The following is a 17,706-nucleotide window of genomic DNA, read 5'->3' as shown; positions in this document are numbered from 1 at the left end:
AGAATTCACAGATGTGGCTCTAAACTTTGATGATGCGCCAGTGAAATGGGCCCCAAATCTTTCCAGTAATACACCTTCAGAGAACTCAGGATGAAGACCGTCTTTTAGCTTGGCCATGATAGATGGCCAAAATCCATATATTAATATGGATTTAGTTTGGCATTTATTCTCGGAATATTTACTTATAGTTATTTAGGTAGGCGTGAATCCCATTTACAGGTGAGCAATTACCGCCTGTTTGGAGATAATCAAATGTGGGCAGTAGAAAAATTATTTCCTATCAATCTAACTAATTTTCATTGTGCCTCCCTTCAAATCCAGCAAATTCCAGAAAAGGAAGCCTTTGGCTCAGTATGAACTGCATCAGCATTTTGACTTTAGATCAAGGGTGGTCTTCAGATTATTTATTTATTTATTTATTTATTTATTTATTTATTTATTTATTTATTTATTTATTTATTTATTTATTTATTTATTTATTTATTTATTTATTGGTTCAATTTATATGCCGCCCTTCTCTGGAGACTCAGGGCGGTTTACAATGCATTAAGCAATGGCCTTCATACTTTTGTATATACCTGCTTAGTAGGGCTTTCGGGCCCCCCTAAGAGGTGTTCTTTTTTATATAAAGTCAGTTTATTGCCCCCACAATCCGGGTCCTCATTTTACCTACCTCGAAAGGACGGAAGGCTGAGTCAACCTTGAGCCTGGTGAGATTTAAACTTGCAGTAATTGCAGGCAGCTGGTGCTAGTTAACAGCACTTTAGTCTGCTGCGCCACCAAGGCTCTTATAACTCTTTAGCCACGGGTTCACTACCGCGTTGCTGGGTGGGCATGGCCATGGTGGGCGTGGCCTAGTTGGCCACCTGCACCACAGCAGGGAAGGTGTTTTTCGCCATCCCCAGGCTCCAGAGGCTTTCCTTGAGCCTCCAGGATGGCAAAAACAGCTTCCCCCAGGTTCCCCTCCAGAGGACCTCTGGAGGCCGGAAACAGGCCCATTTCTGGACTTCCAGAACCTCCGGTAGGCCCATTTTTTGTCCTCTCAGACCCTCCATGCGGCCCCTGCACTTACCTGGAATGATGAATGGGCTGCATGGAGACTCCTGGGAGGGGCGGGATGGGGTGGGCCAGCCAGGGTGGTATTTGGGGGTTCACCGAACCCCGGCGATCCCCCAGGAGCCTATCCCTGCTTCAGATCCTGCAAATCTAATTCAACTCTTTTCTTGCTTTTCTTTTCTTTTCTTTTCTTTTCTTTTCTTTTCTTTTCTCTTCTCTTCTCTTCTCTTCTCTTTTCTTTTCTTTTCTTTTCTTTTCTTATAAAGCTGGACTAGCCATCTTTATATTTGCATTTATTTTGCAATAGGGCATTTTTATCCAAAAATTATATGTCAACATGGAAACCTCTAACACAATGATTTCAAATTCAGGGTCATTCAAAAATACAACACAGACTCACACAAAGAATCTTATTTGTATGCTCGAGAGCAAATGATAGTCAAACAAAGAAAAAGATTTAGTGCTTTTTTTCTTAATTTTGTTATTTTTAAAGAATAGTAATGCATTAAACTCTGTTTTTTGGAATTAGTAATTGATATTTTGAGGAACTTTCCAGAGTGGTGCGGTGGCCTAGAGGTGGAGCTCTCGTCTCACAATCAGGAGGCTGTGAGTTCGATCCTAGATAGAGGCAGATATTTCTCTCTCTGGGCACAATGAGAATATATCTGCTGAACAAAACTCCACATTGGTGATAGGAAGGGCATCTGGGCAGTATACACTCAGCTCCATTCAGTTGCCCAGACTCCATAGCAAGGGATTATGGGGTCATTAAAAGAGGAGGAGGAGGAGGAGGATTTTGAGGAACTTTCTACCCCAAATCCACTTAATATATTATTTTGACATGATGTTCTTTTGTATGCATATCAGGTCTCAGAAAATAGTGTAGAAATGAAGATTTATCCCAGCAGGCCAACACTCCAACAAGATGGAGAAGACCTGCACAACCATCATGGCCACTGCAAAAGACCGGCACACTGAAGATGATCAGATTGGTTTCATGGAAGGCCCAGACAGAGCCTTTGAGGAAAAAGCCACTACACAACAGAAGGCTGTCATTTAGCCCACAACTGTCTCATCAGGGTGACAGTATAGGTCAAAGTCAGAGAAGGGGGCAGAAGTTCCAAACTCAATGCTGCCTTCCTTTGAAGGAAAAGCCCCTATAAAACATAGGTCTGGCATTTAGCCATGGGCTCCATAATCATAACATCTCTTCAGGATGACAGAGTAGAAAAGAGGGCAGAAGTTCCAAACTAAATGCTGCATATGACAACTCTGAGAAGAAAACTAGACCATGTTGTGGTCCGCCAGCAGCCTGTGGAGCTAGCAGTAGAGTCGGACAGTGAGGAGGCTGGGGAGGAATATGGGCCAGTCCTGGAGTCTGGGGAAGGCCCGGACGAGGGCTCTGCGTCGGAGGCAGAGATGGGGCCAGGGCCATCTGGGAGTGATGCATGGACTCCGGAGCCTCCAGAGTCGGACAGCAGAGAGGCAGAGGAACAGGAGGAGCCTGTTCCTAGTGCATGTATGCGCAGAGCTGCCAGAAGGATGACTCGGGAGTAAGGCCAGGAGATGATTGGCCCCTCCCATAAGGCTTACAAGAGCAGCAAAGGCTCTTGGGCTCTTTGTAGGAAAGCAACGTTGCTAAATCTGTTTCCAGTCAGCGTCTCTTGTTTCTGAACTTTGTGGGGCTTTGCCAAGCAAGGCCTTAGGCAGGGTGCCAAAGAAGATAAAGGTTTGTGATAAGCCCGAAGGACTTTTTCTGAAGGACTTATTTTGGAATTAATTTGGACTAAGCTGGGAATGAAGTAATTCTCAGCTGTTATAATAAAATAGTTTTGTTTGGGACTAATTGTGTCTTGTAATGACTAAGTGAGCCTAGGTCACAACAAACCAGAACTATTTGTGTTACATTTAAATCCCCTTTCAAATCAATTTCAGACACATCCATTGCAGCCCCATCTTGTTTTATAACTTCATTAGAACACGTGCTGTCAATTTTATCAAGCATTTGACCCATTTTGTCCAAAAGCTTGGCTGAGAAGGATTCAAAAGTTTCCACTAGGATTTCTGCTCCATTTTCTCAATCTTCTGGCTCTTGTGTCCAGCATTCAAGGTCTTATTAGAACAATCAAACAATTGTCATTCCAAATCCTTCCAGCCACTTAATCCATAGTTAACTTTCCAAAATCCATATAGCAAGCATCTTTTTGCTTTATTGTCTCGCCAAAATTATAGTGTTTAAAACTTTTAAAATCAAATGTACATTATCACCTATCAAGGAAGTGGAAATTCCCCTGATCAATATAGTAAAAACTTGTCGCTCCAAAGGGCTTTAATCTCTCCAATATACAAAAGAAAAAAGAAAAAAGTCCAAAATGTGATTAAGAAATTAGGCTCCATCAATCTTAATGTCTATAAAACGGCTTCGCAACTATGAACTTGATATAGGGCACTCCAATCGTAATCCAATCCTATAAATTCCGAATTCGATCTGGTAGGATGGTTGTGGGCCAGGTCCTGTCAGCCAGGGAATGTCAATTGGTAGTGACCAGGAGGTGTACCTTTTCTGCCATAGCACCAACCTTCTGGAACATTCTCCCTGTGGAGATTTGGATAGTCCCCACTCTGTTAGTTTTTTTGGAAGATCTTGAAAACCTAGTTATGTGTCTGGAACTGGAATTCCAGTGTGTGAAGGACTCCATTTCCTGGTTAAGCATATATGTATGGATTATAATATTTTGGGCTGCTTTATTTATTTATTTATTTTTCTTTTTCTATTGTGTTAAATTGATTTTTTTTATTGTTTACCATCCAGAGTTACTTGTTGAAATGGGTGTCAAAACTGGGATGGTCACGAATGAACAAATGAATGAATGAACGATAAAATATGAGAATTGGGACCTGGCTGATTCTGAAATCACTTAGAAAAGTGATGCTTGGAAATTTAGAAAGCAGGGACCCGTAAATTTCAAGTTAATGATCAATCAGAATGATACTTCAGAAATGGAAATATTTCATTACAGTAGTCCAGGCTCCTGCCTGGACTACTGTAATGCTCTCTACATGGGCTCCCCTTGAGGAGCACCTGGAAGCTCCAACTGGTTCAGAGTACAGCCACGCAGGTGGTTATGGGAGCGACATGGCGTTCCCATGTAACACCTCTCCTTCGCGAGCTACACTGGCTCCCGGTGGTCTTCCGAGTGCGCTTCAAGGTTTTGGTTACCACCTTTAGAGCGCTCCATGGTTTAGGACCTGGGTACTTATGGGACCGCCTTCTGCCACCAGTAGCCTCTCACCAGTCAGGATGCTCACATAGAGAGGGCTCTTCAGGGTGCCGTCGGCCAAACAGTATCGACTGGCGGCCCCCAGGGGGAGAGCCTTCTCTGTGCGGGCACCTGCCATCTGGAATGAGCTCCCCCCTGAGATACGAAGGATACTGGATTTATGCACCTTCCGCCGTGCCCTCAAGACCTTTTTATTTCAACAGGCTGGCCTGGCCTAACTTCCCTTTTAATTGTAAATGTTAAATTTGTTTTAAAACATTAAGGGTGTTTTAATTTGTTTTGGGCCAAATTATTTAATGGGTTTTTATATTGTCTTTTAAATTTTGTAGTTTGTGTGTTTTATCTTTTTGGTTGTTCACCGCCCTGAGTCCTTCAGGAGTAGGGCGGAATATAAATCCAAAAATAAAATAAAATAAAATAAAAATGTAAGGTGGGAAAAGGCTTTATTTCACACAGACACACACAAACACACCAAAGCTCTGAAGATCTTGTCATCTGGATTACACCCCTCAGGTGTAGGGAGTGAGGACATTTGAAGGTTGTCTAACATCACCTAGAGACAAAAGATGGTCTTAGGTTATATGTCCAGGTGTCTATAAGAAATCATACCCTTATTTATTCAAATAAATTTAAATATACTGTAGCTGTTTCTTCTGCACCCGCAATGTTAGCTTTATTTATTTTCAACATTGTCGTGAGGTGGAGATATAAACTTGAATATTGTCAGCATGCTGATAATTCCTCAACCCATGGAGATGGATGACCTCACCCTTTGGTTTCATGCAGATGTTAAAACGGAGTAGAGAGAGTAGCAGGCCCCCGGCCTGCTGCAAAAGAGTAGCTGTTGGCTAGATCCCTCACTCCCGCTCAACACCAGTTGGGACAAGGCATGGATGAAGAAGCCAAACCAGCACAAGACTGTGCTGGCCAGCCCCAAACCTCATAGTGGGGCCACAAGGATACCATGGTCAATGTTACTGAAGGCCAAAGAGAGGCCAAGGAGAGCAAGGATGGTTTGTGGCATGACTACAAAGAAATACAATCCTTCCATCCCCTCCCCACCATCTGGTCAGATCCTGTTCTTCCATCCCCCCCATCATCCAGTCACAACTGTCCGCACCTATCTTTCCACACACACACACACACACCCCATCATCACAACTGATGAAGTTTCTTGGGTGTGAAATATAACCTTTTGTTCTCTTTTATTCAAGGAGAAAACAGTCCAGTTGCCTTTTGAAAAAGCACCTTTGAGCTTCATCCATATCAGTGGTGGGTTGCTAATAGTTCACCCCGGATCGGGCGAACTGGTAGCGGCGGTGGAGGGAAGCAGTGGCATGTGCAAAAGTATCGTGTGAGTGCACAAGCGTACGTGTGCCCATGAGCGAACTGGTAACTACAGGTTTTGAAACACACCCCTGATCCAAATGTATTTATTTCTGGTATTTTCCTATTTCTCAGGCATGGATAATTATCTTCTGAAAGCCTAAGAAAGCTCTTAGATCTTCCACTAAGCTAGAGTTTGGACTAGTTGATCGAGGGGTGGGTTTCAAAACCAGTCGTTATTGGTTTGCTCATGGGTAGGTGCACGCTTGCACTCATGCGGAATGTTTCTGCACATGCACAGAAGCATCCGGGCTGGTGGGCGTAGTCTCCCACCGCCATCATTACCGGTTCGCCCAATCCAGAGCGAACTGGTAGCAACCCACCACTGAGTTGATCCCTGAGGTCCCTTCCAATTCATAATTACAAATTTGCACCAACTGCAGCTTCTAACTAATCTTTCAAAGCAGCCCCATATTGAATGCTTTATAGTAGTTGTTTCTACTGTTGTGTTATGTGAACCAGCTATGGTGCATTACAAATCATGGCTAAGAACATAGCTTGCTGAGTGACCTCAGCCAGTTATAGCTCTTTCAATCATGGTTAGGTGGGGCCATGGGTGAAAGGTGTGCTCTGGATGGGGTCACAGAACAGTGGCACCCAAGTATGTGGGAGAGAATGGGCAAGATGGCAGTAATATGATGCTTTACATGAATCAAAATGCACTTTCCAAAGGGGCGTGGCTTATATAACATCACTCTCTCAACCATCTTGTCTATGTTTGACCTTCCCGTGGAAACCCCTGAAATAGAATATAGTAGCTAAAATTCTGTCTGGTTAAATTTTGTTTGGCTTCTGGGAACCCAATTTAATATGGATACTTTATGCTTCGAGGTACCACTGAAGGCATTTTGGGGTCCTTCAAGAAACATTGTAACATTTCCAAAATAGTTTCCAAATATTTTCATGGGATATTTTTATTAAGACCATACAAAATGTCATTCTCAGCATTTAAAGTCTTACAAAACTCTAAATATGTCACTCTTCCCAGCAAACAGGAGAGAAGCAATGTGTTTGGAATCTAAATTTCCAGGTTCCGCCATTGCAACACAAACAGTGTGAAATCTGAGACATTAAAATAATATTTTGATTACTTTTTATGATGTTGCAAAATTTATTTCTGTTCTTGAAAGTTTACTTCTTGGGGGGGAAAAGGCAGGCCAAACTCAGCTGTCTCTTTGCTGACCTGCTGCTAGCATATTAAGCCACTTCAGGGAATTGACATAAATATGTTTTTCACTAGGCAAAATTCAGCACATTGCAGACGCTTCTCTAGGCAGAATTCAGCACATTCTCCTTATAATTATCCAATTATAGTAATTTGCTTTGCTTGTTGCTATGGATCAAGATGGTTTCTGCTTTGAGTTGAGGAGAGTAGTCCATAATTGAGACCATAAACATTAGGAAGAAACAGCAGGGGAGAATATTTTGAATGAAGCTTGAAGAAGTTGGTGCAAAGTTATTGACAAAGTGTCTTCTGGGCCACTGAGGCTTAGAGCTGGGATTTAAGAGCACCCAGGGAGCGAACTGGCAGTGAAACTCTGCCAACTTTTCAAACTTGACCTTTGCATTTGAAGCTGCATGTGAACTTCATGTGGAGCACAGAGTCTAGGCTAAAGTTAATTCATGTTATACATTCCCAGGACCACATTTTTGGGAGTTGCAGCAGTTGGTAGCCCCTGTGAAGTCTCCCATTTAGTAATCCCACAGTCAAGATCAACCTAAATGGTTGATGTAGTCCATCTTTCATAAGAGCAGAAAGAGATGGCTGATACATTACATAATATGGTCCCCATGCACAAATCCTCTACCCTTCCATCTTGTATGTGAGGAGATAGTGTACTGTATGTCCCATGTGGTGTTTGCAGTTACATTGACCTTAGTATGGCCACACTTGGAATACTGAATCCAGTTTTGGGCACCATAAGTGGTGGGTTGCCCCCGGTTCAGACCGGTTCACAAGAAACCGGCAAGAGGCCCCACCCACCACCCAGTGGTGGGATTCAGCCAGTTCGCACCACTTCGGGAGAACTGGTTGTTAACTTTCTGAGCAGTTTGATGAACTGGTTGTTGGAAGAAATTATTAGGGCAGAGAACCAGTTGTTAAATTACTTGAATCCCACCACTGCTCAGAAGCGACCCAGCAGTAAAACCCAGTTAACAGAAGTAATCATTCAATCTTGGTTTCACATTATAACAGCTGCAGAATTAAAAGACTTGGCTCACTCCATGGGAAGATGTTGCAGGTTACCCAACTAAGGATTAACTGACATGGTGATAATTTTTGTATAGCTCGTTTTTTTCTACGTGTTTCACTTTTCTTCTTTATACTGTAACTGCTATTCTAACAGCAAATCCTTCCTAAAAGTTATTGCGCTACATTCTTGATTAAATTATCTTTCCATTGATATATAATTTTATGGAACTACTCCCCCCCAAAAAAAGTGGTGTTATTAGCTAGTTTTAGAAAATACACTTTTCCCAAAAAGGTTTCCACAATTTTGGCCACTACTGTAGGTTCTGAAAGTAAAGAATTTTCGTCATGTCTTCTGACTGCCAGTTGCTGTTCATGGATGCGTTTTGCCAGTCTTCTGCCTGTTTGTCCAGCATAGTGGTTGTTGCAATTCTTATACTGTATGTTGTTGATGACTCCCTTTTTTTTCTTTTGAAGTTGCTGGGTCTTTTGATTTGCTTAGGATGTTTTGAAGAGCTTTAGTTGGCTTGCATGCTACGCTGATTCCATGTGGTTGTAGGAGTCTATTGGTGGTTGCTGAGATATTCTTGATGTATGGCAGTGTAATTCTTGTTAGGGTTTGTGTTGGTTGTGCTGTATTGGGTTGAGTGGTCAGGGTATTTTTGATAAAGTTGTGTGGGTATCCATTTTGTTGGGATGTGTTGTATAGATGCTCCATTTCCTTTTTTGGCTGTTCTGGGTTGCCCACAGGGGTGAAATCCAGCAGGTCTGACAGGTTCTGGAGAACCGGTAGCGGAATTTTTTTTTATTGAAAAGTTTTATAGGAAATACAAACATTTTCTTCCCCCCCCCCGCCCTTCCCCCACCCATCCCCCCTCAGCCTTCCCCCCACCCCCCTCCCTTGTCTTCCCAGAACAAGCACAGGGTATAGAATCCACAAACATAAAACTAAAATATGCTAACAAATTGTTGACTTCAAATTCTTTCTAGGTCTTTAACTCCTTATAACTTAAAACACTATAAACATAAGCTAAAAATGAAAAATATTTCACTCATAAGCTATATGAATCTTCTTAATCTGATACTTGTTTTGAATATAGTCAATCCATCTTCTCCATTCCGTTATGTATCTTTTGTTTGAATGGTCTTTAAGATATGCTGAAATTTTAGCCATCTCTGCCAAATGCACGACTTTTAGTGTCCATTCCTCAATAGTAGGTGGATCTTCCTTCTTCCAATACTGTGCCACCAGTAACCTGGCACTGGTAGTGGAAATTTTGATTGGTTCGGAGAACCGGTAGTGGATATTTTGAATAGTTCAGAGAACCTGCAAATACCACCTCTGGCTGGCCCCAGGAGTGGGGAGGGAATGGGGATTTTGCAGTATCCTTCCCTTGCCACGCCCACCAAGCCATGCCCACCAAGCCACACCACACTCACCAAGCCACGCCAACAGAACCGGTAGTAAAAATATTTGGATTTCACCACTGGTTGCACAGTGTGTTTGAGCTTGTTTGAATGAAGTCCTTACACAGATTCTCTTGTGGGAGGTTGTGTTGTTGCTTTGGTAGTTGCCTGATTAGTACAGGTGGTTTTTCTGTAGACTTGCATTCCTAGTTTGCCATTGTGATCTCTGCTAATCAGGATGTCCAGGAAGGGTGGTGAGTTGTTGTTTTCTTCTTCTCTAGTAAACTGGATTCCTTTAAAAGATAGCAGTAGCACTTAGACTTATATTCTCTTGCGGGAGGTCATTTTAAGGCTAAGGAGATCTTGAAAACTGGACACAAGACTAGAGCCAAAGGATTAAGAAAATGGAGCAGAAATCCTAGTAAAAGCTTTTGAATCCTTCTCAGCTAAGCATTTGGACAAAATGGGTCAAATGCTTGATAAAATTGACAGCACATGTTCTAATGAAGTTATAAAACAAGAAGGAGCTGCAACGGATGTCTGTTCAAATTAATTTAAAGGGGGATTTAAATGTAAGACAAAGAGCTCTGATCTAGTTTTCTTCTCAAAGTTGTTATCTGCAGTTTGGAATTTCTGTCGCCTTCTCTGACTTCACCTATACGATCATGCTGAAGAGATGATTATGAGCTAAATGACAGCCTTCTGTTTTGCAGTGGCTTTTCCCTCAAAAGACCTATTTGGGCCTTTAATGAAGCTGAACTAATCACCTTCAGCAGTGGCCATGTTGGTTGTGCAGGTCTTCTCCAGCTTGACTTCCAACGTTGACCTGCTGAGATAAATCTTCATTGCTACATTACTTTCTGAGACCCGATATACGTACAAAAGAACATCATGTCAAAATAATAAATTAAATGGATTTTGGGTAGAACGTTACTCAAAATATCAATTATTCTTCCAGAAAATAGAATTTAATACTTCACTATTGTTTAAAAATAATAAAACTAAGGGGGAAAGCACCAAATCCTTTTTTCTTTGACTATCATTTCTTCTTGAAGATATAAGTAAGATTCTTTGTGCAAGTCTGTGTGTGTTTTTCAATGACGCTGAATTTTAAATCATTGTGTCAGTGGTTTCAAAGTTGATATATAATTTTTGAATAAAAATGCCATAGTTGTAAAATAAATTACAAATATAAATATGGCTTCTCAGCTTTATGGGAAAAGCAAAGCAAGGAAAGAGTTGAATTAGATTTGCAGTATCTGAAGCCAAAGTGCTGATCTGCTCATACTGAGCAAAAGGCTTCCTTCTCAAGATTTTTATTTATTTATTTATTATTTTATTAATTAAATTTTTATACCGTCCTTCTCCCGAAGGACTCTGGGCGGTGTACAGCCAAAGATAAAAACAAATACATATATAAAATTTAAAAAACCATTTAAAAACATATTAAATAATTTGGCCCCAACCATTAAAACAAAAACAAATTAAATTTTAAATTTAATTAAATCCAACAAATTTTGCTGGATTTGAGGGGAAACATAATGATGGTGAGTAAGATTACTAAATTTACTAGAAAATATTGTTTTTCTGCTCTCGACATTTGACTATCTCCAAACAGGGAGTGATTGCACACCTTTAAATGGGATTCACAATTACCTAAACAGCTGTAGGTAAATTTAACTAGAAAAAAAGCCAAATTAAATCCATATTTATATGCCACTCCTCCAGCGGTGGGTTTCAAAGATTTTTACTACTGGTTCTGTGGGTGTGGCTTGGTGGGTGTGGCATGGCATGGCTTGGTGGGCGTGGCTTGGTGGGTGTGGCAGGGGAAGGATACTGTAAAATCTCCATTCCCTCCCCACTTCAGGGGAAGGTTACTGCAAAATCCCCATTTCCTCCTGATCAGCTGGGACTTGGGAGGCAGAGAATAAATGGGGGCAGGGCCAGTCAGACTTTTTACTACCAGTTCTCAAAATTTCTGCTACCGGTTCTCCAGAACTGGTCAGAACCTGTTGAAACCCACCTCTGTACTCCTCGTGGCCAAGTTAAAAGACTGTCTTGATCTTGAGTTCTCTGAAAGTTCTACTGAAAAGATTTGGGGCAAAACCCTGTTTTGGAGCCACATCTGTGAATTCTCCCTTTGAACACCTGTCTACTGACATGTTCGGGGTTCAGGGAGGTGACATCTCTCTTGCAATTATTTAAATCACAGTGATTTATTTCTTGTCTTTATGTTCAGTCCATAGAGACGTTTCTGCAACCTTTCAGAAAATTTAGCACAAACATGTCAGAAATGTTTCAGTGATGGTGCCAGATTCAAAAGCAATGTTGAATGGAGTCTATGTCACAAATGTTGGGTGCATCAGTGGCTCTGGACATAGAGATAATCTAGGATTGATTTCAGGGAAGGAGGGACTATGTGTGTTTCCCTATACTGAAGTTGGTCTGGATCGAGAGCTTCTGTCTTGGAAGAGGTTTTGGTTTCTTCCAACACTTCTTCTCATCCTTTTTGTTACAAACGTACGTGCAATAGAGACACCTCAGTCAGGAACATAAGTCATGGTGCTGCTGCTTCTCTTTGCACTGCTTCTGTGGCCATGGGGAGCTTGGGGGATGCACAAAGCCAAATGCCTCCTGAATTTGGAACAGGGTGAAGTGGACCCGCAAAAACATTACAAGCCAGGAGATTATTTCATTAGCATCATAGTCTCTGCAATGAAGGCTGCATTTCAACCTTTAAGCTTCAATAGAAGTCCTTCAACAGCTTTCTCCAAGTAAGTCAATCTTTCTGCACTGCACTGTAGACCCTTCATATTCAATGAAAGTCTAGAGTTCCAACCAATCCAAAACACAAGATGTTTTCTTTCACCCTTCAATCTGTCCCATTTACTAACTTACTTTCTGATTCTACCTTGAGTTCCCTATTGCACACTGCTGGCGAGGAAGCTCATTTCAAGCTTTCAAATATCAGAAATCAATCGAAATATTTTCCCCACCCACTTTTCTTTCCACCCGATCAGCAGAATTAGACTGTGGGCAGAGAGGGAGAGTCTGACCTCTCCCTTCTCAGTGGGGGACACTGGCCCAAACACAGAGGGATGCTAAGTATTCTCTCTGCATTGCAGATGAGATCATTCCATCATTGTTTTTCCACATCAAAATTTACCACTGGATAAAAGAGTCCCAGTTAAGAACATAGACATTCATGAATTTTGTAAATGTCTCTGATCCTCATTCTTGAGTTCACGCCATAGAAGTAGCAATCTTTTTTTTTAATATTATATTGGGTGGTTGGTGGATTTGCTTATTTAGTTATGCAATTCATAGGCTGTGTGACTCTGGGTGGCTTATAATTAAAAGAAAAAATAGAAATAAACCTGCCCCTGAAACAACAAAAATAAAACAACAATAACAATTCATTAAGGGTTCACCTAACTGAAAAGAAAAGTGATATTAATTTTTTTTAATTTTTTTGTTTATTATTCTATAAATGTTGTATTATGTTTGGTTTTTAATGTGTTTAAAATAAAAAACTTTTTATTAAAAAAAACAATTCATTAAGGGTTCAAACTTCACTCTGCCACAGATGTGGGGAGACTAACCTGGTCTTTACAAACTTCTGAATGTCATCCATGGGGGAGCCATTCGCAGTTCTTCTAAACTGTTGATCTGACTTCAAAAATATTTATAACATCTAGTATATACTACAGCTAATAGTAAATAGGTCTTTTTAGCCATGAGAGTGTATCAACCACTTTTATTAAGACAGTCCATCAAATATGAAATAAATACTTGAAAATCAAAACATGAAATTGAAGTGGTGTTAGTTTAGCCAAGTCTGAAATACTGCATAATTTTCTATTGTTTTTCTTCTTTTGGATGCAATTTTTGGATGCAATCCAAAACATTCTGGATTGCAATTTTTGGGAACAATTGATTGATTGGATGAAAAGTGTTATCATGGGGGAAAAGTTAAATGATATTTTCATCAATGTGTTTGTACCTGCAGATCATCAACCAAATTTTATTGGAAATTTGTGCCTTTCCTATTTGCCATCGAGGATGTCAATCAGAATAGCCATCTCTTACCTAACATTACCCTGGGTTATAATATCTATGAAAATTTTTTCAAGGTAGAAATGACTTCAGAGGCTTTGCTGGACCTGCTTTCAGATGCGGAGGCCAATGTTCCCAACTACAAGTGTGGGAGGCAGAGAAACACAGTGGCTCTTATGGAAGAGGCTGAGACTGGCATCTCCATCCAGATTTCTACCATGTTGGGTACCTACAAAATCCCCCAGGTGTGTCTTTTTTGGAATCATTGAATGATTTCTCTTTGCAATCATGATACTTTCAATTGGAGCTCCTTTGCTGTTTCATTTAAGTTCCACCGTCTTCCATTCCTTTCAGATCAGTTACAGTTTTGCTTCCCAGATTCTGAGGGATAAAACTCAGTTTCCTTTCTTCTACCCAATGGTCCCTGCTGAAGGAGCCCAGTATCCAGGGATTGTCCAACTGCTACTTCATTTCAGATGGACCTTGGTTGGTCTTGTTGCTCCAAAAACTGACCAGGGGGAGAGTTTCATGAGGACAATGCCTTCTTTGATGTTAAGCAATGGAATTTGTGCAGTTCTATATCAAAGTTTTACACTAAATGTTGCTGACATAAATATAAAGTTAAAAGAATATTATAAGTGGAGAAAAGTCAATGTCTTTGTTTATGGTTCAGAGACTAATTCATTCACATCAGGAATGATAATTTTACAAAGGACATTTCAACACATTCAGAAGCATGTTATAGATAAAGTCTGGATCACAACAGCTCAGTGGGATCTCAGCCTTGATTTTATGTTTAGTATCCATTCCTTGAAACACCTCGCTGGCATTTTTTCCTTTCTGATAAAGAAAAGCAAATGGGCAAACTATGATGATTTTGAGATCATTGTCACATCCATATTTAACTTTTTGGAGAAAACATTTACATGCTCATCCACTAAGGATGCCTTTTCAGTGAAAGTTTGGAGACGGTGCAGACAGAGAGAAGAACTGGAGTCTCTGAGGAAAGAGGAGATCGGTGAGATCCTGGCTCTGGACAGCTACCTCATTTCCAACACCATCTGGGCTGTGGGAAGGTCCTTAAATTCAGCTCATATATCCACATTCAAGAGATTAGTGAGGAACAGCGGGGCGAAGGTGGAAGCTCCAAGAGTGAAGGCATGGCAGGTATTTTCTTTCCATTAGACATGTTTTTCCTGCCTGTGGGAATCAGTTGTTGAAGTGAATGCCTTGGTTACTTATTCTGAAAAATCAAATTATCTTGAAAGTCAATTCCAATTTAATTTGAACCTTCTATTTCCTTCACTTTCCTTTCCATTCCCTTTGATCCTTGTATTGGCAATAGTTTCCTGTTTTATTTTTACGTGTTTCAAAGTGAATACATTGATATCTTAATTGTTCAGCCATCCTTTTATCTCACACTTTTATATGCAATAAAAAAGGAAAAGAGTGTGATATCACACATTAGACTGTTGGAGACATGCGGGTAATTTTCTCCAACCTTGGAAAGGAAAGTTTCAGCAGAAAGAAAGATGATGTGGATTAATATTTTTGAATTATCAGTGATCAATCCCATGATAAGTCACTCGTCTTCACCAGAGAACAATATGGGAAAGTAGGAAATGTGTAACTCCCCAACTCAACTGGGCAAGTGATGATATAAAACATGCAAAAAATTACAAAATAAGTCTCAGGTTAAAGGAAAAGCTGTATGGCTGAAATATGCTTTTCATTTTCATATTTGTATATTAATTTTAGGTTAATATGAATGAAGCAATGAAGAAATAATTGTTTGTTTGCCTTTAGTAGAATTGTATATTAGTATTTCTGTGATAAAACACTGGGAAGAGGAACGTGACCAGATGCCAAGACTTCTGACCTTTACACCCATTGCTCTAGTTTATAGCTATTATTATTCCTATGTTCATTGATACTTTCCTAAACAAGTTGGAAATAAAATAGAACCTGGTAGTTGAAGACAGAGAGAGAAATATTAAGATCCTTCCCAACATAGACCAAAGGTATTTTCAAAGAATGTCTAATGTCCTTTCTAAATTCTTCTTTTCCTTTGTATTTCAGCTTCATTCCTTCCTTCAAGACTCTCAGTTTCACAATCATTCCATAGAAGGAGTATATTTGGATGAAAAGGGAGATCTGACAGCTGACCTGGACATTGTGAACTGGGTCGTTTTCCCAAACAAATCTGTCAAGAGAATTAAATCTGGGAGTCTAGAAAAACTGACATCCCAGGATTTGAAATTTTCCATTGACCAGAAGAGTATCACACAGTTGGAAATGCTGAATAAGGTGGGACTGATATTTATTTTTGTTCCACTGAAAGTGCAACAACAGGATTAGACTATTGGGGTGGGAGGGGGCTTGCTTTGAGTTTTCATGTAAGCTGATCAGGCTGTCAAGAATGCAAACTTCTTATTCAGCTGGCCATGAAAAAGAGTCCATCCAACATTTCCCTGATAAATCTAACGTTTAAATGTAATTTGAAAGGCTAAATATGTGGTGTGTATGAAACATCAGAAGGAAAGAGAAATAGGGATGGAATAGTCAATCATGTGTTTGATGAATTTCAGAATTCCTATTGGTTTCTAATTAGTCAAAGCTAATCCTTGCACTGGAGATCCCCAAATCCTTCTTTCCTTGACACTGTTCTGAAAATAACTTTATATTCTAGATTTTCTTCCTCTCTCTCCTCAGCCCCTGCCTCCTTCCAGATGTGTGGAAAGCTGCCCTCCTGGTTTCATGAAGGTGCCTCAAGAAGGGAGGCCCATCTGCTGCTATGACTGTCATCCTTGTGCAGAAGGAACCATCTCCACCATGGAAGGTGAGTGACCCCAGACAAAAGAGGCAGACATTTGGAAAGACCATAGATCCTGATATTGTTCATACAAGAGTTTTTTGAAAAAGAAAAGAAATCTTTTCATATGAATAATGTATTACATAATGAGTGATAAAAATAATCTTGGAATTTAAATTGTGAACACATTATTAAAAAAACAGGGGATCAATGATGTCTTTACTTTAGGAGACAACATTTCTTCCTCTTCATTTTTTTTTTTTAATATATCTCTCTCAATTTTTCTTGGCATTTTCTTGGAGTAATAGAGATTTTCTGATCCTTCCCTTCCTGTCCCTTTCCATTTAATGCTGCATGACTAAAAAGCTGGACTTATTTATTTAACAGGTCCATTCTTTGGATCCAACACTGGATCTTTTTTCCTTCCTTCCTTCCTTCCTTCCTTCCTTCCTTCCTTCCTCCCTCCCTCCCTCCCTCCCTCCCTCCCTCCCACCCTTTTGACATGGGTGGGAGGATAAACATATAGGGAATTCCACCAGTCAGGAAAACTGCTGTCTAAAGAGAAGATCTGATAATCTACAACCAGAAGTTAAATAAATGTTAATCTCACTTTTTTCAGATGCTGAAAAATGTACCAAATGTCCAGCAAATCAGTATCCAAATATCAACAGAAATTATTGTATACCTAAAGTCGAAACATTCCTTTCCTATCAAGAAAATTTGGGGATCATCCTAGTTTCCCTTGCCTTATTTCTGTCTTTGGTAACAGGATTAGTTTTGGGAATCTTCATGAAATTCCAAGAAACTCCTATAGTCAAAGCCAACAACCGGGATCTCTCCTACATCCTCCTCATCTCCCTCCTGCTTTGCTTCTTGAGCTCCTTCCTATTTATAGGTCGTCCAACGAAAGCCACCTGTCTTCTCCGGCAACCAGCCTTCAGCAACATCTTCTCAGTGGCCATTTCTACTGTCTTGGCCAAAACAGTCACTGTGGTGTTAGCCTTCTTGGCCACAAAACCTGGGAGTAAAGTGCAGAGATGGCTGGGGAAGAGCCTGGCCAACTCCATCATCCTTTCTTGTTCAGGTGTCCAAGTTGTTGTCTGCAGCATCTGGTTGGGCACTTCTCCCCCATTTCCTGATTTGGACCCTTACTCGCAGACTGGTTGCACCATTCTTCAATGTAATGAAGGTTCTGTTGCCATGTTCTACCTTGCTCTGGGCTACATGGGCTTCCTTGCTGTCATCTGCTTCATGGTGGCTTTCTTTGCCAGGAATCTACCTGGGGCCTTCAATGAAACCAAGCTCATCACCTTCAGCATGCTGGTTTTCTGCAGTGTCTGGGTTTCCTTTGTACCCACCTATCTTAGCACAAAGGGGAAGTATATGGTGGCTGTGCAGATCTTCTCCATCTTGGCCTCCAGTGCCAGCCTGTTAGGCTTCATTTTTATTCCCAAATCTTACATTATTTTCTTAAGACCTGATCTGAATACAAAGGAACATTTGATGTCAAAATAAAA

The 17,706-nt window shown here is 40.5% G+C and overlaps 1 protein-coding gene across 1 annotated transcript; it reads left to right on the top strand.

The window, feature by feature from the left end:
* Positions 1-16,209: 16,209 nt before the first annotated feature.
* On the top strand, positions 16,210-17,706 carry LOC148115884 (vomeronasal type-2 receptor 26-like). Its single transcript, XM_087885262.1, has 2 exons — positions 16,210-16,216; positions 16,809-17,706. The coding sequence occupies exons 1-2, from the start codon at positions 16,210-16,212 to the stop codon at positions 17,702-17,704; spliced, it is 903 nt and encodes a 300-aa protein (XP_087741388.1). The 3' UTR covers positions 17,705-17,706.

Source organism: Pantherophis guttatus, chromosome 2, assembly GCF_059756535.1.
Source record: "Pantherophis guttatus breed Tessera chromosome 2, ASM5975653v1, whole genome shotgun sequence".
Lineage (NCBI taxonomy): Eukaryota > Metazoa > Chordata > Lepidosauria > Squamata > Colubridae > Pantherophis > Pantherophis guttatus.
Note: the sequence above shows the minus strand (reverse complement) of the source record. Positions and strands in the feature narration are given on the sequence as shown.